At 33.8% G+C, this 27876-nt stretch overlaps 1 protein-coding gene across 1 annotated transcript in view; it reads left to right on the plus strand.

Moving 5' to 3' along the window:
- LOC146993813 (ribosomal protein S6 kinase beta-2-like) overlaps window positions 1-27876 on the plus strand; it is a 72652-nt gene that overhangs the window by 27183 nt on the left and 17593 nt on the right. The window contains exons 5-8 of the mRNA XM_085826548.1: window positions 17817-17950; window positions 22866-22966; window positions 23194-23284; window positions 23778-23868. Of these exons, the coding sequence (XP_085682674.1) occupies window positions 17817-17950; window positions 22866-22966; window positions 23194-23284; window positions 23778-23868 (417 nt within the window). The remainder of the gene's footprint in view (window positions 1-17816; window positions 17951-22865; window positions 22967-23193; window positions 23285-23777; window positions 23869-27876) is intronic.

Below are 27876 nucleotides of genomic sequence, written 5' to 3' on the forward strand. Positions count from 1 at the left end.
ATCTCTGTGTTTATAAATACTTTTCTTTATTTCTCAGTTCAGTTTATTTAACTCTTTTTTGATTCTAGGATCCCAGGCAATATGCCATCTTTTGCGCAGTTTGTTTCTTTGTGAAATCAGGTTTCTAATGTTACTAGGCAATCTAGCACTGTACTTATCAGCAGGAATTTTCTTAGTAGCCCTGTTATATGCACTAAGTATGCTATTATTGAGAACATCAATTGCATAGTCAATATCAAATTTTGTTTTAAGTTGCTTAATAGCCGGAGGGTTTTCAATGAGAAAATTATAATATTTATTCCAGTCCGTAGTGATTTTAAATCTTTCGTCAGTGTTTTTATTTGTACCAAGCGTAGCTAAAACCGGCACATGATCTGAAGTTAATTCAACTTTCACATCAAGATAAATCGGGATTGAAGTGGTGGTAAGAAGAACATCCAGGATGTCTCCTTTTCGAGGGTCATCAGGAAGATAGAAATATTCAGTAGGAGCATAAAAATAAACAGGATAATTATTAATAAATTCTAGTAAAAGTTCTCCATTTCTGTTGGTGCGTCTGCAACCCCACTCTACATTCTTCGCGTTGAGATCGCCAGCTAAGATGATATGTTCTGAATTAGGCAGCAATTGAGCGAGTTTATGCTCATCAATAGGAATGTGTGGAGGGTTATACAATGCAATGAAATAAATTATGCCATAATTTGGTAATAAAACAGAAGCTGTAACAGCTTCGTAGCCGTTTCCTCTATCTTCGCTAATCAGGCATGATTGCAAGGAGTGCTTAACGTACGTTACTTCTACAGCACTAGCAGAGATACATGGGAGTAGTTAAAGTCACGTGATCAGAAGTCTTGATTCTGATTTGTGGGATGTGAATTGCAAAAGCATTCGATAAAGCATTTTTTAAAGATTGTTCAGGAGTCTATGAGGCTAATAAACAGGTACTTCAGATAAAATACATTCATCTTCATAGAAAATTAAATGCAAAGTAAGAAGACACACTATAGAATAACAGGCGAATTTCATTCTTCATAGAGGGGCGTGTCCTCACGTGACACTAAGCTGTAGGATTGAAATGACACACGAACATCGAAAGAGTAGTTTTTAGTGTAAAAAGCACATAATTCAGAATGAAAAATATTATTTAGCAAAGTCCAACGGCTAAGTAAATCAAAGTCCTGGCTTTGAAGAAAGTCCGTCTTTGAAGTAAAAAAACAGAACGCGGCGTGCTAGTGTGGTCACCCTCCCAAGTACTGACCGTCGATGCTGCTGCTTCGAAACAATCATATGATGCAATGCAAAAAATCTTGATTAAAATGAAGAAGAGAAAATTAAAATTTATATACAATATGTACAATCCCGATTTAGAATTATGGTGGATCGTTCGCGGTCTTTTCACCGTATTTTCTTACGTAGGGTCGTAATTTACAAGTGATTTTATGTTTTCATGTTGTGAATTTGCTATACTTTCGAAGAAGTTATGTGCAGATCTCAGGATAGCATCCTGAAATTCTGGTATGTTGAGATCTTCGTAGAGTTGATTATTTCGAATGAACCATGGGGCGTTTGTCATGGCCCGAAGGATTTTGTTTTGGAGAACGCTGAGTTTTTTCCTAGTTGTTTTGTTTGCCGTAGCCCAAGCAGAAGAATCGGTCTAATTAAAGTAAGGAAAAGAGTCCTTTTCGTGTTGAGATTAAGTTTTGATTTCCTTCCAATAATCGGATAGATAGCCATAAAGGCGGCATTGGCTTTATTGCAGATATAGTCTATGTGATCTTTGAAATTTAATTTGCTGTCTATATAGACGCCCAGATACTTGTAGCTATTTGCTTGAGGAATCGGGTTATGAAGGTTCACCGTTTGATATTGTGCCTGCTTCCGATCTGTCTCTGGAGTACGTCCGTTCAACGTGGTTTGCCTGTGCGAACACGTGCATTGCTTATCTGACTGCATCAGCATTTTTTAATGCTATTTATGGTTTGTATGATTTGTGAAATGCTGATACGCTTTCACTAATTTATTATTTTCGATTATTTTTGGCCTTTTGAGTTTTAATTATGAAATTTAATACCGCGTGTCTTGCCAAATAGCCTAATTGCTGGTTACTTGTTTTTTGCCATATTACGATAAATTTCGCTTTACTGCGCGATTTAAATTAATCAGATAAATTTTCTCTGTTCTGCGCGAATTTTTTGGATTTTATAACGCACGTAGTTACCTCCAAGATTTCACTTCAGGTGACTGTCAGGGGCCTCGTGTGTTTTCCGCCTACACATCCTTCTGTGGAGAAGGCTGTCGAGCCAGGGCTCCATTCCGGGGTGTAGGACTACTGCCTTATGGGCGCTGGATTTCTGGATTTCTCTGCGTTTTGCTTTGGCTTAGCGCAACCATGGAGAGGCTCGTAGAAAGTTACAAATTACAAATACATGAGTTGGAACAACTCAAATTGGATAAAGGTGAACTCACAGAAATTGAAACAAAATTCTTAAATTTTTTGTTAAGCTCACTTGAAATTGTCAATGCACTACTTACTCAAAGTAAAACTGACTCAGTTTTAAGTCAAGATAAGACACAACCTCAAACTCCAACCACAAGTAAAAATTAGGAAGAAAATGAGAGGGCACGTAGCCCAATTAGTATTCATGATAACACAATTGTTACTGATGATGAAAAAACATTAGATAAAGATTCTAGCTCTGACGAAGACTATCCACAACGTTTTGGAGACAAAACAGTCCGAACAAGAAATCCCAGACAGGGTTTTAAAAAGATTAAATTAGATAATTTCACGCAAATCATTTCACCAGTTATTACTCAGAAAGATAACAATGGTACGATCGTACCGCAGGAAAATTCAAAGAATACTAGTCAAGAATCAGTCATTGAACAACACACTATCTCTGATAACATTGAAATGGATACTTCTAATGCTGATGATCAGCAAAATTCCACAAATGATAACAACACACAGGTCAAAACACCTAAAAAGAAAAAACTCCCTCCGATAATTCTCAAAGAAACCAAATTCAAATATAAAGCGTTAACAGGATTATTCCATCAACACAAATATAAATTCATCGGACAGAATATTAAGGATGGTGTTAAAATTATTACTTCTGATCCTGACAGTTATAAGGGAATTGTTAGGATCTTAAAAGAGATGAAAGTGGAGCATCATTCGTACATTTTGCCAGAGGATAAAAATTTCAAGGTAGTAATTAATGGACTACTTCTCACGACTGAAATTGAGGAAATTAAGGAAAGTTTAACTGAATTAAATTATCAAATAATTGAAATAAAGCAAATGTCACGACGTAGAGGCAGTGAAGTTCAGAAACTTCCACTTTTCCTTGTTACCCTACCTAAAAATGAAAACTCTAAACAAATATATCATGAACGCTATTTATGCGACCTCAGAGTCAAAATTGTTGAATACAGAGGCCGACAGGGACCATTGCAATGTTTTCGATGCCAGGGTTTTGGCCACACTCAGGCGGGTTGTAACTATGAACCGAAATGTGTCAGGTGTAGTAAAAATCATTATGTAAAAGACTGTCCGGACAAAAATAAGAAAGATGTTCCTTTAGTTTGTGTAAATTGCGGTGGCAACCACACATCTAGTTTCAAAGGATGTGAAAAATTTCCAAAAAATAAAACTGAAAAGCCTAAAACTTTTTCTAACAGAATAGTTGAAGGTAAATCTTTCGCAGCTGCTCTTTCGACTGGTATCTACACAGATACAATTACTGAGGCCAAAAAAGTTTTCACTGATCTCGCTGAACTGGTTTCAGCAATAAAATCCGCTGGTTTTTTCCAGCTCACACAACAAGTTAAGGACTTGAACAGAAATCATCATGAAAGCAATCAACCCAACAATACTGATAATGGGCCCGCGCAGAATTAATAGAGCTCCTATCCAAATCATGATTTGGAATGCTCATAGCATCTTAAATAGAATCCAGGAATTTCATAATTTCTTACTAACCTACGATATTGATGTTGCTCTTGTCACCGAAACGTTTGCGACACCTTGTGTGAATATTAAGATCGCAAATTACAACTGTTACAGGTGTGACAGACTGAGTCATCGCGGTGGAGGGGCCGCTATTTACGTTAAGCACTCCTTACAATCATGCCTGATTAGCGAAGATAGAGGAAACGGCTACGAAGCTGTTACAGCTTCTGTTTTATTACCAAATTATGGCATAATTTATTTCATTGCATTGTATAACCCTCCACACATTCCTATTGATGAGCATAAACTCGCTCAATTGCTGCCTAATTCAGAACATATCATCTTAGCTGGCGATCTCAACGCGAAGAATGTAGAGTGGGGTTGCAGACGCACCAACAGAAATGGAGAACTTTTACTAGAATTTATTAATAATTATCCTGTTTATTTTTATGCTCCTACTGAATATTTCTATCTTCCTGATGACCCTCGAAAAGGAGACATCCTGGATGTTCTTCTTACCACCACTTCAATCCCGATTTATCTTGATGTGAAAGTTGAATTAACTTCAGATCATGTGCCGGTTTTAGCTACGCTTGGTACAAATAAAAACACTGACGAAAGATTTAAAATCACTACGGACTGGAATAAATATTATAATTTTCTCATTGAAAACCCTCCGGCTATTAAGCAACTTAAAACAAAATTTGATATTGACTATGCAATTGATGTTCTCAATAATAGCATACTTAGTGCATATAACAGGGCTACTAAGAAAATTCCTGCTGATAAGTACAGTGCTAGATTGCCTAGTAACATTAGAAACCTGATTTCACAAAGAAACAAACTGCGCAAAAGATGGCATATTGCCTGGGATCCTAGAATCAAAAAAGAGTTAAATAAACTGAACTGAGAAATAAAGAAAAGTATTTATAAACACAGAGATGAGTCTTGGAACGCAAAAATTGAAACATTCAATGAACCGAATAATGCATTCTGGTCTTTTGCAAGGAATCTTCGAGGCAAAAAGCCGAACAATAAACCAATTTACGGTGATAATATTATAGCCGTCACTAACAAAGACAAAGCCAATGTAATGGCTGACTTTTTAGAAAAACAATTTGTTCCTAACCAAGATCCAAGCGACCCTTTATTTTCATATGACACTAGATATTTTATTCAAGACTGGATTAATGGCCCGGGACCCAAAAACAAGACTAATTATACTTCACCTAATGAAGTTAAGGAGATTGTCAAAAGAATGAAAAATAGAAAAGCTCCCGGTTTTGATAACATCACCAACGTCGCCATCAAAAACTTGCCTATTAATGTTATCACGAAATATGTCAGCATTTTAAATGCCTGTCTTGAAAATAATTATTTCCCAGATAAATGGAAAACTGCTAAAGTAATTTTATTACCCAAGCCTGGTAAAAATGCTACCTCCCCGGAGGGTTACAGACCAATTAGCTTACTGCCCGGTCTGGGCAAAATCTACGAACGAGTTATCTATAAGAGAATCGAGCCTTACATGGATAAGATACCTCCTGAACAGTTTGGCTTTTGTAAGAAATTGTCTACGACCAAGCAGCTTGTCCGACTATGTGAATACATCGGTTCTGCACTTTTCAAACATCAGAGTGTCGCCTTACTCATGCTAGATGTGGCGAAAGCTTTCGACTGCGTCTGGCATGAGGGGCTTATTCTCAAGCTTATATCCTTGGATTTTGACAGAGATCTGATATTACTCATTTATTCTTTTATTAAACACAGAAAATTCTTTGTCAATATTGGTAACGACAACTCTGATCCCAGAAGACTCAATGCTGGTGTAGCTCAAGGATCAATTTTGGGACCAATTCTTTTTATATTTTATGTTACTGATTTCCCTAAAATATGCACACATCCTAATTTTTATTTAGGATGTTACGCCGATGACACGGCGCTTGCATACAAGTCTCACAATCAAGAACTTGCCATTTATAAATTGCAGGATAAAATTCCAGAAATTGAGCAATGGTGCACGAAATGGCGCATAGCCATCAATGCACAAAAATCCCAGATTATAATTATAGGAAAAAGGCGCTCTAGAAGTCCATTTGTAAACAAACTTAAAATCTTTAATGTCGAAGTTCCGCTTGTGAACAAAGCTACATACCTTGGTGTTGTATTAAACAATAAACTCACATGGAAAGACCATATCCAAAAAGTAAGAGGCAAAACAGTTGCGGCTATCAGAGATCTTATTCCATTAATCGGAAAAAATTCAAAACTTGACCTACGAAGAAAAAGACATATTTATACTGCCATTATTCGGCCTATCTTTTCTTACGCGTCTCCAGCCTGGGCGACTTATACGAAAAATGAAATCAAGAAATTACAGATCACTCAAAACAAATTTTTAAGGCAAATCACGAATGCTCATTTTTATGTTTCCAATGAAACTCTACACAAAGATTTAAAAATAGAGAATATCCAGAATTTCCTCCATAATGCAAATCGGAAATTTTTTTGATAAGGCGAGAAATTGCTCGTACATGAATTACTTTAAAGTTTTCGACTACACCGTGTTTCCTGAAGATATCAAAGTCAGACCATTAGCGGCCTTCCTTACCAGGGACACTAATTTTCCTACTTAAACAGTCTTTCATGCAACTTCATCTTTTTTGTATATATTGTACATAAATTTTCGTATTATAACTCGTATTCTTTTGTATTTTGTATTGTATATGCTCTTATTGTATTTATCTTATGTAATAAAATTGTATTTTGCTAATATATCATGTTTTTTCGTAGCATACCTATCAGGAAGAACTTTAACCCTGACACTCCACACATTGCTGCCTCTCCTGGTCTTGGGCTTTAAGTTCGATTCTCTGCTTGTGGCGTCATGTAGTCACCCCCTCTTTTTTCATTTCCTATTGCCTTCTATCACTCGGTCCAGACGCTTTTTATGTCATGTGCCCTATGGGCGTACTTGTCATGAGCCGGACACGTTGCATCACATGCAATATTTCGGTATAATTTGTAATGAATGAATGAATGAATGAATCGGGTTATTGTCCATTTTTATATTCAGATTGATGGGATAGTTTTTCTTATAACGGCGGTATAAGACAATGCAGCATTTGGATGGATTAAGGTTAATCTTCCAGAATTTGCACCAGTTGGAGATACATTGAACATGGGAATCAAGTTTGTCTATGGCATATTGTGGGTTTATGGAATTAGAAAGAATGACTGTATCGTCGGCGTATTTGAGAATCTTGGCTGAAATGGGATTAGGCATATCATATGCATAAATATTAAAGTTAGTTGGTGAGAGAACAGATCCTTGTGGAAGTCCCCTGTAGATATTTTTGATATTAGAGAGAGCATCTCCACATCTTACTTGAAACGTTCTGTCATCTAAGTAGGAGATAATGATTTTAATGAGATTTATAGGAACTTGCAGTTTGGAAAGCTTATAGATAAGGCCAGCATGCCACACTCGATCGGAAGCTTTCTCGAAATCAAGGTAGCATGCTGCCACAGTATTTTTCTTTTGAAATTCGACGGCAACATATTCAATTAAGTTGAGAATCTGATGCGAAGTAGAATGACCTTTTTTGAAACCGAATTGCTGGTTGTCTATTTGATTTAAATTATTTGTGTGATCATTAAGTCTTCTCAGGATAATCCTTTCGAAGATTTTGCTTATGGCAGGGAGTAGACTAATTGGCCTATAACTTGTTACTTCTTTTGGATTTTCCCCAGGTTTTAGTAGCATAATTACAAGAGAGTGTTTCCAAATTTTTGGAAAATAGGAGAGTCGAATACAGGCGTTGAAAATATTACAAAGCAAAGTGATGCAGTTAAAAGGAAGAGCTTGAATTGCTTCATTATTAATATTGTCGAAGCCCCGCGCTTTTTTCTTTTTAAGTTTTTTGATGATTCCTATGATTTCATCAATGGAGGTGAAATTAATAAAGATCCTGGTACGTTGAAGTTTAATTTCTTCAGCTTTATTATTAATGGTGTAGTCTTGAGGAGTATCTTCCGTATGTTGTTCAAAGATTTTACTAAGGTTATCTGCCATAACTTCGGCTATTTCTGCTTCCGAATATGCCATATTTCCTTAGTAATTAATGGGATATCTATAATTAGAATTTTTATTACGGAGAGAGTTTGCGATTTTCCAAACTGTATTAGGTTGGATGTCAATATTTTCAAGAAGTGAATCCCATTTTTCAGATCTGTGGTTTTTGATTTCTTGGGAAATCCTGCGGGTAAGATAATTGACTTCTCTTTTATCGCGAGGGTCTCTAGAGAGATGCCAAAATTTCCTTTTTCTATTTCTTAGCTTGATAAGGTATATTATATTTTGTGGAAGGTTGAAATAGCTATTATTTCTTTGAATATAGGCAGCAGAGTTCATTGCATGCTGGATATTGTCAGTCAGGTCTTCGATGCAGTTATCAATTTCTTCTGAGGTATTCATAATATTGCTATTTGAGATATTTATGAGCTTGTTTTTAAAAATATTCCAATTAATATTAAATCTAGGCTTTATGAGAGGTGGGTAAAATCCATAGAAGTCGAAATTAATAGGCAGATGGTCCGAAGAGAGCTCCTCAGTCACTTCAAGATAAGGAGTAGATTGAATATTTTTGAGGATGAGGATATCAAGGATATCCGCACGACCATCAAAGTGATATCTCGTAGGTAAATCAGGAGCTATAATCCGGATGTCATGGTTGAGAGCATAATTTTTAAGCGTAGAACCATTGCGATTATTTACATTACAGTTCCAGCTGCGATCTTTGGAGTTCAGGTCACCCGCTATGAGAGTGGGGTACCTAAAATCTGTCAGTCGGTCCAGATCTGCAGGGAGGAGGTTGTTGCTTGGTGAATTATAAGCCGAGATGAATAGGTATGGTTCGTTAAAGCCAGAATAAACAAGTGCAGCTGTGTTTTCAATATTTTGCATACTGATTTTAAGAGGAGTGAATTTAATATGGTTTTTTATGATGATGGCAGTGCCTCCTAAGATGTTATTAGGGCGATCAGTCCTGATGGTTTTATAGCCTTCCAAATTGAAGCGAGTTTTATTATTTAGGTGCGTTTCATTTATTAGCATGATATCAATTTTATGACTATTAAGGTAAGAGTGGATTTCATCTTTTTGTCTGTTGACACCGTTGGCGTTGAAAATAGCAACTTTTAGAAAACTATTTGTAGTTGATATAAGGTTATGGTTAAACTGATTGGACTTAAAAGTCATAAACTAGGTTCATGAAGTAATCCATAGCGGCCATGCCGACTCTAATTTTTCTATTAGTGATTTTGCTGCTTTGAATTTAGTGAAATAATTTTTTGCTTGTTGCATTTGAATTTTTATCCAAGAAAAGAAACTTGGAGCTTCCTGATTTTCATTGTTGGAGCTATTGTTATTGCTATTGCTTGAACTATTGTTATTATTATTAGGAATGGGTGAGATTTGTGGTTTCTCCGGTAATTTGGGGAATTCATTCTCATTTAGTTGGAATGTATGCAGATTATTCCTTTTTTCTTTTTCGGCCTTTTCGGCAGCTATCTTTTTCTTTATATTGTCTGGATTTTTAACACAACCACGGTAGGAAGAGACATGTTCTTGTCCGCAAAGGACGCAGGTAGGCTTTTCTGTTTCTTTATTTTGTTTGCAGAGGTATGTCTCATGCATTTGTGCGCATTTTAAGCATCTAGGTGTGTAATGACACAGATCCCGTGTGTGTCCGTAGCGTTGGCATTTGTGACATTGCACGGGACCTGGCCGTGCTTTGTATCTCGCCATTTGGATGTTGAGTCCTCTAAGTTTCTGTATATCAAAGATTTTCTTGCCTTCTTCGCATCTTTTCACATCTACGAGGAAAACCGGGAGTTTGACTAACTCTCCGTTTCTAACAGACGTGATTTGTCTTATTTTTTCAATGGGGATATTCATATCAAGAATTTCTTTCTTTAAAATTTCAATATCTGTGTTTGCCGGTAGTCGTTTTATGACTGCTTTTATTGGTCGTTTTGAATTGAGTTTGAAAGTATGAAAAGGAATTGCTTTTTCCTTTAGATATTCAGTTATTATTCTATAATGATCTGGGGTGAAGACACGAATGGTGAGCCTTCCTCCTTTTAGGTCTCCTGTGTAGTTTTTGATAAGAATTCAGATTTTATTCTATCCCAATTTCCAGTGAAATCTGCTAGGACAATTGGTGGGATATGTCCTGCCGTCTTTTTTGGCGCATCATTTGTGTTGTCTTCTTCCATGTTAGTTTCTAGATTGAGAATTTCAAATTTGTTTTCCTGAGGGGGGGGGGGTAAACAACTTCAGGTTTAGTTAGCTTTTGGGTTTTTCTCGGTGACGTGAAACCTTCACTGTCAATTTCCATTTTCTTTTTACGATTTTTTCCGCTAAGGGTGCGTTTATGTCTGTTCACGTCGTCGTCCTTCTTGGATTTTGACGGGGTTTTAAGAAAGTTTGCTTGATTAGATGTTTCGTTTGGTTGTTTAGCAGAGCCGTTCTCTGATTTAGTATTTTTTAACTCATCCATGGGTGTTTCATTTATGTAGGTAAGATATTCTATTTGTTCGTGGAGCTGGTTAATTCGGGGGTCAGCTTTAGGAATATTCGCATTAGTTAAACTTTCATCCTCTAGAACTAAAGAATTGATTCTTAATGTGAGATTGTCATAATCTATTTCACCGCAGTTACTCCCACGTATCTGCTCTAAGTATCTGTGCAGTTTGTTCTCCTCAATATTGCTCATCTCGGGCAGCTATTAATCTAACCAATGGCTCGGTAATGCATGCTCTAGATCAACAAGAGAGAAAAGAAAACTTACCAGACATTCAGCGTGAGCAGGTAATCCAAAAGTAATCCAAAATTGGTAATCCGATACAAGAGCGATCCCGAAAGAAAGCAGAGCGCAGAGAAATCCGACGACTGAATGACTGACATTACCAGCGGAAAAGCGTCCAAACGAGTATGCTTGCGAAGAGTACGTTTAACCAATAGAATTATTTTGTGCAAAAATCACATGGCGCTGTAATATAGCGTCAACGGAGCTGTATCTTGTTACTTCGCTGTGCTTCTATATGTTTGCAGCAAGTTGCCCAAATCAGATGGTTTTTTGATAGCTGAAACTTTACTTCATTAAGCAGAGGCAAAACCACAAAAAAAAAAAAAAAAAAAAAAATAACGAGAATGGTTCCGAAAGATTTATTTAGAGTGACCTGTTCAAAGAGATTTTTTTTATTTTTTTTTCTTTACTGTCTCGTTTGCGAAATGAATATCCAGAATTATTAAATTTCTACTATTAGCTCACACTCTCGGTATATCTTGTTCAAATTTTCAGTCGTTAATAAAATACTTTTTTTCCATCCACTCAAGTTCAAATACAATTTTTTAAACTTGTAGTGGATGACACTTGATGTTATACAGCTTTTTCACATATTAAATTTTTTTAAATTTTTAATTAAAAAAATTCTGTTTGCATTTTTATTTTATTTATTTATTTGTATTTTTTAAATTTTTCTTTGTCGACCTAAGTAGGAATTGACTTTTTTTTTTTTTTTTTTTTTTTTTTGTTGTTGTTTTTTTGTTGTCAAAAGTCGTTAATCCGTACTCGTTGGGACTTCGGCGATTCCTTATTATCGATTTTTCCGATTTATATTTCATCAGTTTAAATCTGGTAAGATGGCATGCAGAAATTATAAAATTAAAAATATGAAACCGTAATTTATGAAATAAAGAACAATTATGATCTAAAGGGTACCAAAATTTACAAAAAAAAGCTTAATATTTATTTGTTTAATTTATTAAACATTTCTTTCAATGTAAGTTGTTTAAGTTGCTTCGTTTTTTATGTGATAATACATTCTCTTTAATTCTAAAAACAGACATAATTTCTTGTTCAGTTACAAAGTTCTGCTGTTCAAGTCCTATAATTGCTGTGTCTACCGACTAATTTGTCAATCGAAATTTTTTTGTTTTCAATAACCTCTGTCACTTTCTTCGCTATCGGAAGTGAATTATAATGATGACGAGTTTGATTTAAATCATATCAAAGACGGAGTACATCGAGATGAAGTACTACATTTAGTAAGGAATTTTTAATTCCTTACTAAATAAAATAAAAATAAGCCAAATAAAATAAAAACATCTTCCCTGAAGATAAAGATAGTGCTGACAGATCAACTTCCAATTCATTGCGTGCCACGGCGTTAAAGATAAACAAATGTTAAAGTTTAGATAAACAAAGGATATGCCTTTATCCATTTTTTGTAGCAATTCCACTTTTTGTTTAATGAACTTCGAAACATACTTTCGCTTTGTAGATCCTTTACATATTAATAAATATATATCAGAAATTCTATTTGACATAATCGAAAGTTCAAGCTTACTTTTATAAAATTGCTCTAACAGTCTGCAAAAAATAATAAGCCGGATCCAATTCGAAGATTAAGGAACTACACAATCTTCATCATTAACTGAAATAGATAATTAGATAATTTTAACTTAGCTTATACCGTCCGTTATACATTAAACGCGCACTCGTAAACGTATTTTGCGCACGCGCACAAGCATATTCGCAGCCGTAAAGGTCTTACGCGCATGCATCAACGCGACGCATGCGCAAAAAGTTTGTAGCTTTAAGGTCCGGATTATAGATCATTCTGAATTATGGGTGTCCGAATTAACAACTTTTGACTGTACTTGTTTTTTAAGTACTTCAGGATGATTATCGACCAGTTTGACAGACTTACAGATTTTATATTGTATGAAAATTAGGATTTATAAAATTGGTTTGGAATACAGCATATAAAGAGAATTAAACTACTTAATTCTCTTTATATACACCATCCACCATATAATAAAACCATCTTCATATTTTTTAAACTCCGCTTCCCTTGGTATTTTGTTTTTCTTTTTATTTATTTTTAAATTTAGAATGAGGTTCAAACTTTGGACAGTTTATGAGAAATTATGTGCATGATAAAATATGCAATAAAGTAAATATAAAGAGATAATTTATAGATGATATATGATAAAGAGATGCAGATATATTATTACATAAGGGTTTCTATTTGTAATGCACATTTTAAAACTAAATTAAAAACAATAATAATAATGAATAAAATAAGAAATGAAAACAATAATAATAATAAGTGAAATAAGAATATAATGATTCATTATTAAATATAAGAAACACGTTTCCAAATGAGAAAAGCTAACTGATTTACATCCTGTCTACGAGTGAGGTTCGAACTCGCCACCTTTCCATTTGCCAAGCAGCACGCTGACCACTCAGCTATCTGTGATAGCAGCGTTTGTGAAAAATAATGTAACAAGTAGAAGTCACTGCAAGGTAATTTAATTAATCTTCAATAAATGATTGCTGTATGACACAAGTTGTAACTTTCCTCCAAAATTTTGTAATTGTATTTTATTGAATACTCTTTCACAGTCAACTGCTTTATTTTAGAAGTTGTTATATTGCTGAAGTTAGTTTTTGGTGTATTTAATATTGGGATATTTATAGAGCTTTTTATTACACATGATATGGCCAATATTTATAATAATTAAGGAGAATTTTGTAAGGCAAAAACTTTGATTTTGTAGAAACTGTAATTTATTTAGGTTCCTATTACTTACGGTGTTATAAACAGGTGAAGCATATGTGTATACTGGTTGGATCATTGCTTTATCAGTATGCAGTTTTTCCCTTTAACGAGAATTTGAAATTTATACCAATATGTATGGTTTGAGAAATCTGAAGATGGTGTGAACAATGCTGGTTATTTTATTGCTGTATACAATTATGATATTTCTAAGCAAAAACACATCTCTGTGTGGTTCTGATGCCATATTCCATCCATCCATCCATGTTGCTATGGCCGGTGTGCAGCTAGTGGATGCCGCTTTACCGGCTCCTGATGAGTGGTGGCACCTGAAATCAGTCGTTCTTACAGTTAGGTGGTGGTAACTAAAGGTCAAGAGAAAAGGGGGTGACCCTGCGTCACAGAATGAGAACCAGACTTATTGGAGAACGCGGTGGTGGGGAAGCATTATCTATTCCTGATAATTTCCTACAAATGTGCAAGATTAAGGAGAAATACATAATATAAAACATTTGACTGAATCAATAAAGTAGTGAATAAACATAAATACTTGCGTAAAGTAATTCTGGGATATACGAGTATAAGTATACTGAGTCTTGCGGTGGGGCTATTGATATAATCCTGAACAAAGTACCTTACATCATATGTGAAGGTAGGGTCTGAAGGAGACTCATTCGGGATAAATTGATTTTCAAAGTGCTCCGCCATAAGAGTAGCTTTGTCTTTGTTAGTAATTGCAATCTTGTCATCTTTTTTGATGGGCTTATTACAGGTGGGAGTAATTCTGAGGCGCTTGGCAAAGCGCCAGAATTCATTTCCGGGTTCATTGAATTTTTGGATTTTATTTTGCCATAGCTCAGTCTTGTAGTTAGTAATATTTTTCTTGATTAATCGGCTAATTTTATTAAGTTCGGATTTAATTTGAGGGTCCCAGGACCGGTTCCAGCGTTTCCTGAGCTTATTTCTTTCTTTAATTAGTGTTCTAATACTATGGGGGAGAATCTCCTGGAATTTGTTGGCTGGAATCTTCTGTGTGGCAGAGTTGTAGGCTTCCTTGATACTGTTAGTGAGCATATCAATGGCAACTTCGATGTCATAAGTAGTTTTGAGGCTATTGAGTTTAGGTGGGTTATTTTCAAGAATTTCATAGAATTGTTTCCAGTCAGTTTTATTGATGGATTTTTCATTAGCAATTTTGTTGGTGCCAAGGGTAGCAATAACAGGAATATGATCAGAGGTGAGGTCTATAGTAGAATCAATAAAGATAGGTATGGAAATATTGGTGAGGAGAATGTCGAGAATATCTCCTTCTCTCACATTCTCAGGGAGGTCTGGAGTGTATAAATAAACAGGATAGTTAGTAATGAAATTTTTGAGCGTATTGCTATTGCTGTTGGTCCGCCGGCAGGCCCATTCAGTATTTTTCGCATTGAGGTCTCCAGCCAGAATATTATTATCATTAGTACAAAGGATGTTCTTCAGAATTTCTTGAGAGGGTTATGTGGTGGATTATAAAGAGAACTGAAGTAGATGATGCCGTATGAAGGCAGTAAAACAGAAACCGTAACTAATTCGGGATTATTAGATCTATCTTTCTTTATGAGGCAGGATTGTATAGAGCTTTTGACAAAAATGGCAGCCCCTCCACCTTTGTGGCTAAGCCTGTCACACCGGTAGTTTGGAATATTTATTCTTTTGCTGGGATTTGCATGCGTTTCAGTAATTAATGCAATATCAATATCTTTAGTTAGAAGAAAATTTTGAAGTTCCGGAATTTTATTGTGGATGTTATTAGCATTCCAGATCATAACTTGTATGGGTGCTTTAATAATAGAGTTAAGACCCATTATTTAGATTGGTATTAGTTTTCTTCTCCTCATTGGTAGTATTTATCTGCTTGATTTGTTGTGTGATTTGCAGGAATCCTGCGCTTTTGATGATGGCAACTAATTCAGCAAGGTCAGAGAAAATCTTTTTTGCTTCGCTGATAGTTTCGTTGTAAGTACCAGAAGCTAGTGTTTGCGCATAAGACTTACCTTCGATGATTCGGCTTTGGTATGTTTTCTGCTTTTCCTGTTTAGGTTTGGGGAACTTTACACACCCTTTGAAACTAGAAGTATGGTTCTGGCCGCAGTTAGCACAGAGCAGGGGTTTATCCTTATTGTTTTTGTCAGGGCAGTCTCTAGATTCGTGCGAGCCTGCACATCTGACGCAACGGGGTTGGTAGTTACATCCAATCTGTGTATGGTTAAAGCCCTGACATTTAAAACATTGTAAGGGACCTTGTCTACCTCTGTACTCCTCAACGTTAATTCTGAGTCTGCATAAGTATTTAGTTTGGTAAATCTCCTTGGAGGCTTCGTCTTTAGGTAGAGTTATTAAAAATAAGGGAAGTTTAGTAACTTCACCATTCCTTCTTTTAGTTAGCTGCTTGATTTCTTCAGGTTTGAAATTTAGTTCCTCGAGTTCTTCCTTGATCTCTTCAGTCTCCGTACTCCTAAGGAGTCCTTTGATTACAACTTTAAGTTTTCTATCCTGGGGGAGAATGTAGGAGTGGTGTTCCACCCCCAGGTCTTTAAGAATTTTAACCATAGCCCTATAGGTGTCAGGGTCTGTGGTAGTAATTTTAATTCCAGCAGGAATACTATTACCTATAAATTTGAAGTGCTTTTGATTAAAAATATTCCTAATTTTACTATATGAGAATTTGTTTTCTCGAAGTATGATTGGAGGGAGTTTATTTGATTTGTCTTCCTGATTTTTGTTGTTAGAATTGGTCGAAGTATTATCAAGATTGATAGTAGCATCTTCCTGATTGGAAGTGTCCATGATCGGATTATCCGCTTGTTCTCTGATGGTTTCAGTAATAGATTGTTTGGCATTGCCGTTAGTATTTTTTGTTCCTTGGTTTTTATTATCAATTTGCTGTGAAGAATTTGTATGCTTCATGCTAAGTTTTAGTTTCTTTGCAGCAAGGTGCGAATTACGAATTCTAACAGTTTGGTCGCCTCTGCGCTTACATGTTATATCTTCGTCCGAAGATATATCTTTGTCTAAAGTTATTTCATCATCGGTGTTATTTGACGAATTATCGTGTAGCTTGATAGGGCTACGGCCTCTATCGTTATCTGAAAGAGAATTATTATCAATATGTGCATCAGGATTATGATGTGTGTTAATGTGCTCTTGGCATTTTTTAAGATTCTCCTCATTGAGAATCTTAATCATGCCCAGTGAGCTAATTAGAAAGGAATGAAATTTCTCCTCAAAATCGATAAAAGATCCATTGAGTTGCTTAGATTTTTCTAATTCTCTGATTTGTATGTTGAAAAACTCTATAAGTTTTTCAATTGTCTGGTTCGCATCCATTTCGACGCCTTGAATCCATAAAATCCTGCGCCCCAGCAAGAAAAAGAGCCTGCGCCCCGGAACCGGACCCGCACGACGGCGTTCCGGCAGACGGATGAGCAGGTGGAAATCTATCAGGCCCCTGACTCACTCCTAACTAAGTGAGCTTGGGGGTAACTAGATAGATTAACAACCAAATCAAATAAAAAACGCGCCGCAGATACGCTGTCAAGGATAAGCAGTGGCATAAAAAGTCACAACAATTATAGGCATAATCCGGCAAGACGCGGTGGCTACTGAGCATTCAGGATGCCATATTGAAATGGGTAAACAAGAAGGTTTTCTGATTATGACACGTGATAAGAACTCAGTCGGCTATTGGCTGTTTGTTCACGTTACGGACGTAAAAGCTGAACAGGAGCGAACTCAGTTTTACGTCTTCTCCGTCACGTGAATTTACATCAGCGTCAAAAAAGTTGCATCAACTACGCTACGAGCGTACTCGTGTGGATGGGCCTTAATTGCTCTGTCGTGAATGCCGACTAACTTGTCAATCGAAATTTTTCCGTTTTCAATAACATTCTCTGTTACTTTCTTCGCTATCGGAAGCGCGCATGGGTGAACGCTTTACTGGCTTTACATGCATGCGTAGCGGAAGTGTGCATCAAACGCGCATGCATAAGTTTGTGGCTTTGAGGTCCGGATTATAGATCATTCAGGATAATGGACGTCCGCATTAGAGACTTTGTACTGTATAAAAATAATATAAAATAATGATGTATATAAAAATAATGATTGCGTTGCATGTTACAACTGGTTAAAATATTCAGTTTGTATGTTTGCATATGTAATTCATGGACTTCCCCCCTTCTCATTACAGCATCCATTTATAGTGGAACTTCATTATGCTTTTCAAACACAGCAGAAATTATATTTGATCTTAGAATTTTTAAATGGTGGAGAACTGTTCTCTCTTCTTGAAAAGGAAAACATTCTTCTTGAGAATCATGCTTGGTAAGCTTAAATGTTATGCTAGTAAATGCTATTTTAGAAGGAAAATGAAGATCTTAAATTTTAAATATTTCTATTTTATTTATAGTTCATCTGCTTGAAATTGGAATTACCATTTATTGGGTTGCTTTGAATGTATCTGAATAGAGGTTTTTAATAAATCACCAATTACATTATGTATATTCTGTGAATTATATTTTTTGAATTCAGAAATATGAATACATGACAGGGACTTAGGCTTGGATAATCAGGAGTTCAATGAAAGTGGCATTTGGATATGTTATATATCTGAAAGACTGATTAATTCCTTACTGTATGCCTATATTTTTTGCTGCTTAATGAAAGCTATGTAAAGCCAAATTTGGTTATATATGTGCTAATTTTTTTTTTTAGAAATTTTTAATTTTCAGAAATAAAATATATGATAATAATAAAAAAAAACTCTTAATGTATTTTTAAAATTTTTGTGTTACAGTAAATATATGCAACAATTATACAGGATAAAAATGTTTAATTTTTCATATAATCATAACATGTTTATATTATATGTTAAATGTTTGGTACTTTTCCATTATGCACCGGCCACGCTTTTTGGCACCTGTGACAGAGGAAGCCGAACGCGCTATTGAGACCCAGTGATAGCACCATCCGAGGACCAAACCATTTATATAAATGCTTAATTTAACACATTTAATTGTGTACAGTACAAAGTCCAATATCCGGACTCGGGACTTCGGTGATTCAGGATTTGGGATTTTTTCGGATATTAGATTATCAATTTAAATCTAGTAATTAACTAGTAACTAACCTGGCATGCAGAAATTATTCAATTAAAAATACGAAATCATGATTTATGAAATAAAGAGTGTTTATGATCCTGAGCAGGTGTTCTCAACTGCTGGTGGTATGCAAGAGAAAAATAGGTGCTACACAAAGAAGCAAAGTATTTTTAACTATTAAATTCAAAAATTAAAACCCCAACATCCTGATTGAGTTGTTTTCTAACACTTCTAAATTTATGCGATCTGAACTTTATACAAGAGTGGTGGCAGTAGTAGTATTTTGTAGTAGTGGTACTAAAGGTTTTCAGTTTTTGTTTAGATGGTATGCATTACTTAAAATATTGAGAACCGCTGATCTAGAGTGTATCCAAATTTAGCAAAAAAAAAAAAAAAAAAAAAAAAAAAAAGGCTTCATATTTATTTGTTTACTTTATTAAACATTTCTTTCAATATAAGTTGTTTAAATTGCTTCGTTTTTTATGCTAATTCTTTTTCTTTAATTCTGTAAACAGACATAATTTCTTGCTGAGTTACAAAGTTCCACTGTTCAAGTCCTGTAATTACTGTGCCAGAATTCCAACTAACTGGTCAATCGATATTTTTTCATTTTCAATAACCTCTCTGTCACTTTCTTCACTATCGATAGAGGTATTTTCTGGATCTAGAACCATATTACAGATTTAATTACATGCAGTCCATTAATTAATTGATGATTGGGGCTTTGTCATCAAACTTCTATTGGCATCAAACTCCTGTTATATCATCTTCATCTATTATCACTTCTCCACATTTCTCTACAAAATCCGTTAATTGGAAAACTTCCTCTTTGGTTTGCGATATCCAAAAACCTTCAAATTCACGACTATCATATTCATCATCTTCACCATGATATATGGTAGCTGGCCATAAATCATGCCACGCATTTTTTAAAAGTATCTGGAGACACATCCTTCCACAATCTTGCGATGCTCCACATAGCAGATTTTATGCTAAAATGTTTCAAAAATTCTTGAATAGTCTTGCCATTGTTCAAGAAATTTAACATGGATTTACAAAATGCTACTTTATATTTGCATTTCAATGCAAGCACTATTCAGATATCCATAGACTGAATGACAGACCTACAGTTTAAAGGAAAGAATAATACAGATACATTATCTTTCACTAAAACTTTTAGTGAAGTGCGAGCCGAACAGTTGTCTACAATCAGGAAAATTTTTGCGTCATCAAGTAAATCAATCAAATTCAAATGTTTCCGAACTTCGGGTATAAAATCATTTTCAAGCCAATCATTCATTTAATGCTTGTGTCATGCATGCTGTTTTATTTGCACGATTTATAAAGGGGAAAGTCGTTGCTCCTTCAAATGCTCGAGGTCACGTATTCTTTTCTGATTACGAAAAGTTTGCACTTGTGCTTTCCTGCAGTATTCTGGAGATAATTTTTCACTAGTAAGGAGTTCAGTGAATTCATCTGCATGTAGCTCAGCAGCTTCAGTATCAGCTGAAGCTTTTTCACCTGAAATTTTTAATTGTCTTATACCACGTTGATTTTTAAATTTGGTTAACCAACCTGTTGAATAAGTGCACTCAGTTTTAAGTTCATTTCTTCATGGAGAATTTGGCTTGAGCCATTAGCATTGGATCCGTCAATGGCAGGCCTTTGCTGTGACGCTGTCTGACCCATTCAATTGTCATGTTGTCATGATCGTAACTTTTAGCATAATGAACAATTTTTCTGTTATTCATTGCGAGTGAGGTGTCGGAATCCACAAAAAATTCAAAAAGTTCTTTCTTCTTAGGTCTTATACAGTTGATTTTCCAGTGCCATACTCCTCGCATAATTTTGAGACGGATATGCCTTTATCCACATTTTGCAGCAATTTCACTTTTTGTTTAATGGACATCGAAACATGCGTTTGCTTTGTAGAACCTTTTGAAGCTCCAGAATTAGAAACTCTTTTTGACATAATCAAAAGTTCGAGCTTTAATTTTCATAAAATTGCTGTAACAATAACAGTCTTCAAAAAATAATAAACTGGATCAAATTAGAAAATTAAGTAGTAGTGCAGTCTGCTACATTAACTGAAATTCTTTAGAATCAGTAAAGATAATTTTAGCCTAGCTTAATAGCATTCGCTGTACGTTATTGGCCATGTATAAGATTGGCAATAAAAGACAAGTTGTTATGCTAAACTTTATCTTGCATCTATAGAGTACTGAATTAAGCCTGAAGAGTATTAGTTTAGTTATTTATTATACCTACGGCTGTTTCTTGCACATGCTTAAGGCTAATCCGAGTCCTGAATAAATAAACTCCCACATATACTTAAGGCTTATGTAGGGCCGCCACTAGATACCAGCGGATGCAGTCTCTGCGGGTCCTAAATTCTGCTACAAATTGCCTCCCTAAGTTCTAAATTTTTACCACCCCTAAACTTTGGATCCCAGTCCTTTGCCTAAATTATAGAAAAATTTTCATCCCTTAATTTTGCCACTCTGTGCTTCTCCAAATCCCCAAAATTTTGTCTTGCCTAAATTCTGCCACCCAGTGTGGCCATATGAGCTCTGATGCTGGCTCTGGATTTGTGTGAATAACATATCAGTTATTCTTAATTCAAATAGCACTAAATGTAATGTTTTGGCCTATGAGTTTCATTAACAAAATCTATTTTTAGCATATGAAAATAAATTTTTCTTGAATTTTTCATCAACATTTCTCAGCACATTTAATTGTAATCTATATATCTTCGTCAAGGGTAATGTCAGCATAAATGGTTGCTATACTCTTATTATTCAATTATTAATATATATATATAAATAAAGTTTAGACATCACTGCATGAGTCATTATTCAAATTATCATGTATTGATAAACATGCGTTGATGAAAGTAAAGTATAATAAATAATGATTCTAAAATACTAATAGGTATAAAAACAAAAATCTATGTAGAATGCTTTTTGGTTTGAGATGTATATCAAGTAAATACACAGCTACATAGCCAAATTATTGATCTCACAAATTTATGCTTAAAGTTGTTCCGCTAATAATGGGGAATTTATTGCCCCATTCAATAATGGGGAAGTTTTTTAGTGCCTAAGTGAAATTAAGAATCAGAACTCTCCATGTTTTATTATAAGAGAAAAAATCAAATGCGCATTGGTTAAAGGATAAGGGGAAAAAAATGTGACTTTGAGCTCTGGATTTTGGATCATTTCAGATAGTGGTTGCCCGGATCTCGGACTTTGTGTTGTATTTACAATTTTAAAAAAACGTCAAAATGTTTGCCTGGTGCATAACAGCAAAGTACCAAATATTGAGTAAATTTTTTTCAGATATAGAAATTCATATTTTAAATTTATGTATGAGTTCTGAATGATGCCAAGAAACCTCATATGTGATAATGGCACGAAATATGTTAGATGAAGATTAAAAATTATATTTAAATTACACTAAATGGTGTGCAGGATTTGTGTATAAGCTACACAAGCTATATCTTAGAACCCCTGCTTTCTTGCCCCCCTCAAAAAAATTTATAGGTATTCGAAAATCATTTTTTACACTGACATATAATATCTGAATTCATAAAGAGCCTCATATCTCAACTAGGTTAGGGCCTTATCAAGTCTAAATCTGGAATTGCTAAAGGTACATTGCTGAAAGAGAAATCAAGTGATCTTGAAATGATCACTGCCTGTATACTTTTTCCCCCCTTCAAAGAAATAACACAGAAAGAATGGGATATGATTTCTGTAAAATAGCTATTCTGATTCTAAGTGCACTTTTTATTGCAAAATTAAAGGAAATATGGGAACTCCATAAAATATTATATGTATGTGGGAAGGATAGTATTGTCATGAATTAAAAAATTCTTAAATTTCTAGCTAGGAATGATTATTTACTTTTTAATTTCTTTTGCTTTTTAACTGTTTTTTATGTGTGTGTGAAATAATGCAATGAAAAATTATACGTTTTTTTTTTTTTTTTTTTGTTTTGAAATTAACATAGATTTCTTCTATATATCTTATAAATTATACTAGAAATGTTATAGCCTGTTAATTACTTAAATGCATTTGACATGTGAATAACAATAAATCATCTTTTTGTGTAATGAAACTTAAAATATATATTTGCAGTTTTTATTTGAGTGAAATATTACTAGCTCTGGGATATTTACATAAGGAAGGTATTATCTATCGTGATTTAAAACCAGAAAATGTGCTGTTAGATGCTAAGGGTAAATATCTTTTCATTCCTGTTAACAAATTTTAAAAGTAACATCAGATACCTTATAATGCATGGAATTATTTTTGTTTGTTAAATAAGTCATTTTTGATTTGCATTAATTTTGCTTTTAATTAATTAATTATTAGTATTATTTTTTTACTACATTAATTTTACTTGAATTTTCTGAACTGATAATGTGAAAAAAAATTGCTTCATAATTTATTTTATATCTCAAAGGTCATGTAAAATTGACTGACTTTAACTTAGCCAAAGAATTTATGGATGCTGGTTCAGTAACTAAGACTTTTTGTGGAACGGTTGATTTTATGTAAGTACTTGGTTCTGGATATATTTTTTTTAAATTCCTATTTTATTGAATGCCTTTTCAGTGTTTCAAAAAAAGTTTTGAAATTGGGAGTTGCTTTGTTAAATAAATGATAAATTAGTTCAGAAGAAGGTTTTTAAATGTTTTAATAAATTTAAAGTTCATCAATATGATAAGTAAATTATCAGACTCATAATGAAAAACTATCATTTTGCTTTACCTGAATAGACTGCCCTTCAATTAAATTAAAATTCATTCTCATAATTTTAACAGAATAAAGCTTTAATATTTAATTAAATCTGGAAATGGTTTTGCCTCATTTTTATTAAAAATCAAAATAACTTATTAAAAAGTTTTGGAGCAGCAAAGTTCTGTTTATGCTTACTGCAAGTACATTATTCTTTACTTCAGCTGTGGTGCTGTTTTTTGTTAATTGTAAAAAAAAAAGCCACATTTACATTTTCCTTTTAACTGACTTGTATTTTCTTCATCCCAGGGCTCCTGAAATATTAACTCGAAGTGGCCATGGATTAGCAGCTGATTGGTGGAGTTTTGGTGCAGTCATGTATAATATGTTGACTGGTTCAGTAAGTTTGAGTCTGAGATATATTGGTTTTAGTGTAATATTAATTTCTGATGCAATAAAACATCATTTATATGAAAAATTTTCATCCAATTATATTTATAAAATTATAGGATAATCTAGAAAGGGCCATTAAGTTATTAGGAAATTTATATCTCAGATTATTTAGTGGGTATTAATGCTGTCATGATAGAAGGCGCAGTTCCTTTTACTATATAATGCAAATTCACTGAAATAAAATTTTTTAAAAGGTTATTGATTTTTGGATTATCCTGTTGTGTACAAGTTTTTATTTTAGCAGTTGTGCTTTTTTTATTGTAACTGATTGACATTCCTTCATTATGTAATTTACATATAACTGATAAATTCCTTAGCAAAACTATTAAGATAATACAGAGTGATTTTAAGTGATTCACTGGGTTTTAAAAATATCTTACCATGAAACAATGAATGATAAATGCAAATAAGCATTAAGGATCCACAATTTTTTTTTTCATATCTTCACAAATTTTCAGTAATTTTCAATGTAACCTTCTCTGGTCACATGACACAGATCTATGTGGCATTTAAGTTTGGTCCATGCCTAAACTACTAATATCCATAAATGTATTGGTCATACAGTGATCAATGAAGTTTCCAGCGGGGGGTATATAAACAGATCTTTAACATACCTCCCAAAGGAAGAAATCACACAGAGTGGGGGTTTATAGAGACCATGGGCAACAGCATTAAATAATCTTCTGCACATTGCCCAGTCCAGCAATGTGGGAGTTCTTCATTGAGGTAGTATGCAGATTGTAAAATTTAGATGTAAATTTGTCTATTTAATGTTTATTTTTGTGTATTATTCACTACTCTATGCGCAAATTTCTTGAAATACAATGTTTTAAAACCTGAGGAATTATTCATTATCACCCTGTAATAATAAATAACATTAGACTGTATGAAAAACTGTGAATTCATTAATGGTATTTTTGATTGCAAATTTTGCAAAATTTTGGTAAAGTCTATGCACAGGATAAATATTGATCACAGTTACAGAATGATTCACGTTTGAGTGACAGAAATCAGTAGGTCTTGAGAAAGAACGCATGGGGGCTGAGTATCAATTCTTCTTTGATTTTAGGGGACTTATATTTTCTTCCATTTTGGTTGATATGCCACAACGAATACTGTTTGCTGCAAGTAGTCAAACATTGAGAAGATTGATATAAAATGCTATCTCAAGGCATTGTTTCTTGCAGGAAAATGCAAAGCTTATACCTTAATTAAAGTCCTTTAATTTAGCCTATCCGTTTTAAGCTGCATTCAACTAGTCCGTTGGGGCGAAAAGTGGCAATACGGGAAGAAACGCTTTCTGCGTATGTCAGTTCACACCAGCGCAGCAACTTTCGCTTTAAAAGTTGCCATATGCTTGTACTAGATAGCGCTTCATATTGAAAACTTGGGGGAAAAGGGGGGAATTTTTGTGTGGTATTTTGACTTTTTACGATTACATTTTAAAATTAAAATGGATTTAATTTCAGCTCAATTAAAATTTATTTTACTTAACTTATTACTTACCTTACATTGTGTAAGAGAAGCAGAATGCAGTGTTTATATTAATATGTAAGAGACGACTGCAGCAAGGAGATGCAAATAATTTAATTGAAGAAATGCGCTTGAATGAAACAAAATTTCTGTTAGTTACTTTCGCATGACACCTCACTGATTTGATGAATTTCTAGCCCTCACTGAACTATTTATCCAAAAGCAGAACACTAATTTTTGTCAAAATATCACAGAAAAGAATCATTTGGAAGATAGGAATAGGATATCCCAGAAAAGGATCGTTGTATATATCAAACGCTGAATATATCTAATTTAATTAATTTATTAATTTTGTTGAATGATAGTTTAAAAAATCTAATTGCATGATTCTATTTTGGAGAGTAAATTTTTCATGGGTAGAATACCATAAATGTTTTTGCATGATGTATGTTTCCTTAAACTTCCCTCAATTGGTTTAAATAATGCAATAAAAAAAGTATATTTTGTTTAAATATATGTAGGATTTACAGCATTACTAAATTAAATATCACACTTAAAAAAAGTGGTTATTTTTAACACCTTGTACAATTTTAAGATCATTTTTGTTATATAATGTTTATTGAATTTTTATGCTGCTTATTTCATTCCTTGTATTTAAATTCTTTTTTTTTTTTTTTTCTTAATAGCATCCACATTTGAAAACATGTTGATTCTTTTCTGTTAATGGGACACCACTTAGCATCAAACATAAATCTTGATGTGAAATATAAGTAATGTAACTAATAATAGCAACCCTAAAAGTACAAAAAACTTTATGAAATGTATAGTTATTTTATTCAATACAAAATCTGAGATCTGGACTCATTGCGACTCTGGCAGTTCCAGATTTTAGATCATCAATTTAAATCTAGTAAGATGATATGTAGATATTTTAAAATTAAAAGTACAAAATGATAAAATATTTAAGAGCTTAAAAAAGTCAAAATTTGTCCCCCCCCCAAAAAAAAGGGCTCTATATTTATTGATTTGCTTTGTTAAACATTTTTTTCAATGTAAGTTGTTTAAGCATCTTCATTTTTTTCTGATACTTTCTCTTTAATTTTATAAATAGACATAAATTCTTGTTCAATTACAACGCTCTATTGATCAAGGTAATCAATAATTCCCACTAAATTGTTAGTTTAAATGTTTCAGAAACCTCTGTCACATTCTTCATTATTGGTAGCAATGTTTCCTAAATTTAGAACCCTATTATGAATTTCGCTGTTCTTTAGTTGATCAATTATTAGAGCATTGTTATCGCAATAGAATAATTTTTTTTGTATCATTTTCATTTGTTGCAAATTTTACACATTTCTTCACATTAAATTGAAAATTTTGCTTTTTGTTTGCGATGTCTTAAAATCGTCAAATTCACAGTTACCATCATAAGGCTCAGCTAGCACTCGCTGTACACTATTGGGAATGTATCACGAGACTGGGGACTAAAGACATGTTGCTCGGCTAAATTTTGTATTGTGTATATCACACGCTGAGCAAGTTAAACCAGAATTATATTAGTTTAGTTATTTATTATACTTATATTTATATTCTGCACATACTTTTAAGGCCAAGTCCTGAATAAATAAATTTCCAGATATATTTAAAGCTTATTGGAACAAAAAAATCAGTTATCATTAATTCAAATAACACTAACTGTAATCTTTTGGTTTTATATAAATATCTTTTAAAAGATCTATTTTTTGCATATGGAGAAAATTTCTGTTGAATTTCTTCTTGTCAGTGTATTCAATGCTTCATAGCACAATTGTCTGAAATGTATAATTATTGCCAAGCATGTCAACATAAATGACTACCATTCTGTTTGGTATTCAATTATTAGTATTTGAGGGGAAAAAATTATTTTAGACTTTGTTGCATGAATCATTTCTCAGGCTGCCATGAGTTTATAGTCATGATGATGAATGCAAAAAATAATTTTAAAAAATTCTCCAGGTTTGTGCCAGGCTTATAAGTTATTCAGTATGTGTAAAATCAGTGATGAGTTTTGGTAGAATGTCTTGATTTGAGATGCATGCCAAGCAAAAGGGCTGCTACAGAGCCAAATTATTGATCTTACAGATTTGCGTTAATAAATGATATTATTTTTTCAACAAGGAGGAGTTTTGTTTAGTGCTAAAGGGAAATTTAGGATTAGAACTCTCCACATGCTTTTTTATGAAAAAAAAAAAAAAAAGTGTTATGCATGCATCAAGCATTAAGCATATGCTAAAATGAGATTATCTCTCAGAACTTAATTCTCACTTTTCCCAACAACAAACAAACAAACAAACAAACACAAATTGCTTAATGTCTGGAGGTTTGGATATTAGACCCTTCCGGAAATTGTGCATCCAGATTTTGGACTTTGCATTGTGTGTAATGAATATAGTTTAATGGGTGCTGTACCATGGCTGTGCATAATTCTTTGACTTTTCTTTTG

The sequence above is a fragment of the Stegodyphus dumicola genome, chromosome 11 (assembly GCF_044657685.1).
Source record: "Stegodyphus dumicola isolate Sdum_Otavi_A_Nest chromosome 11, ASM4465768v1".
Lineage (NCBI taxonomy): Eukaryota > Metazoa > Arthropoda > Arachnida > Araneae > Eresidae > Stegodyphus > Stegodyphus dumicola.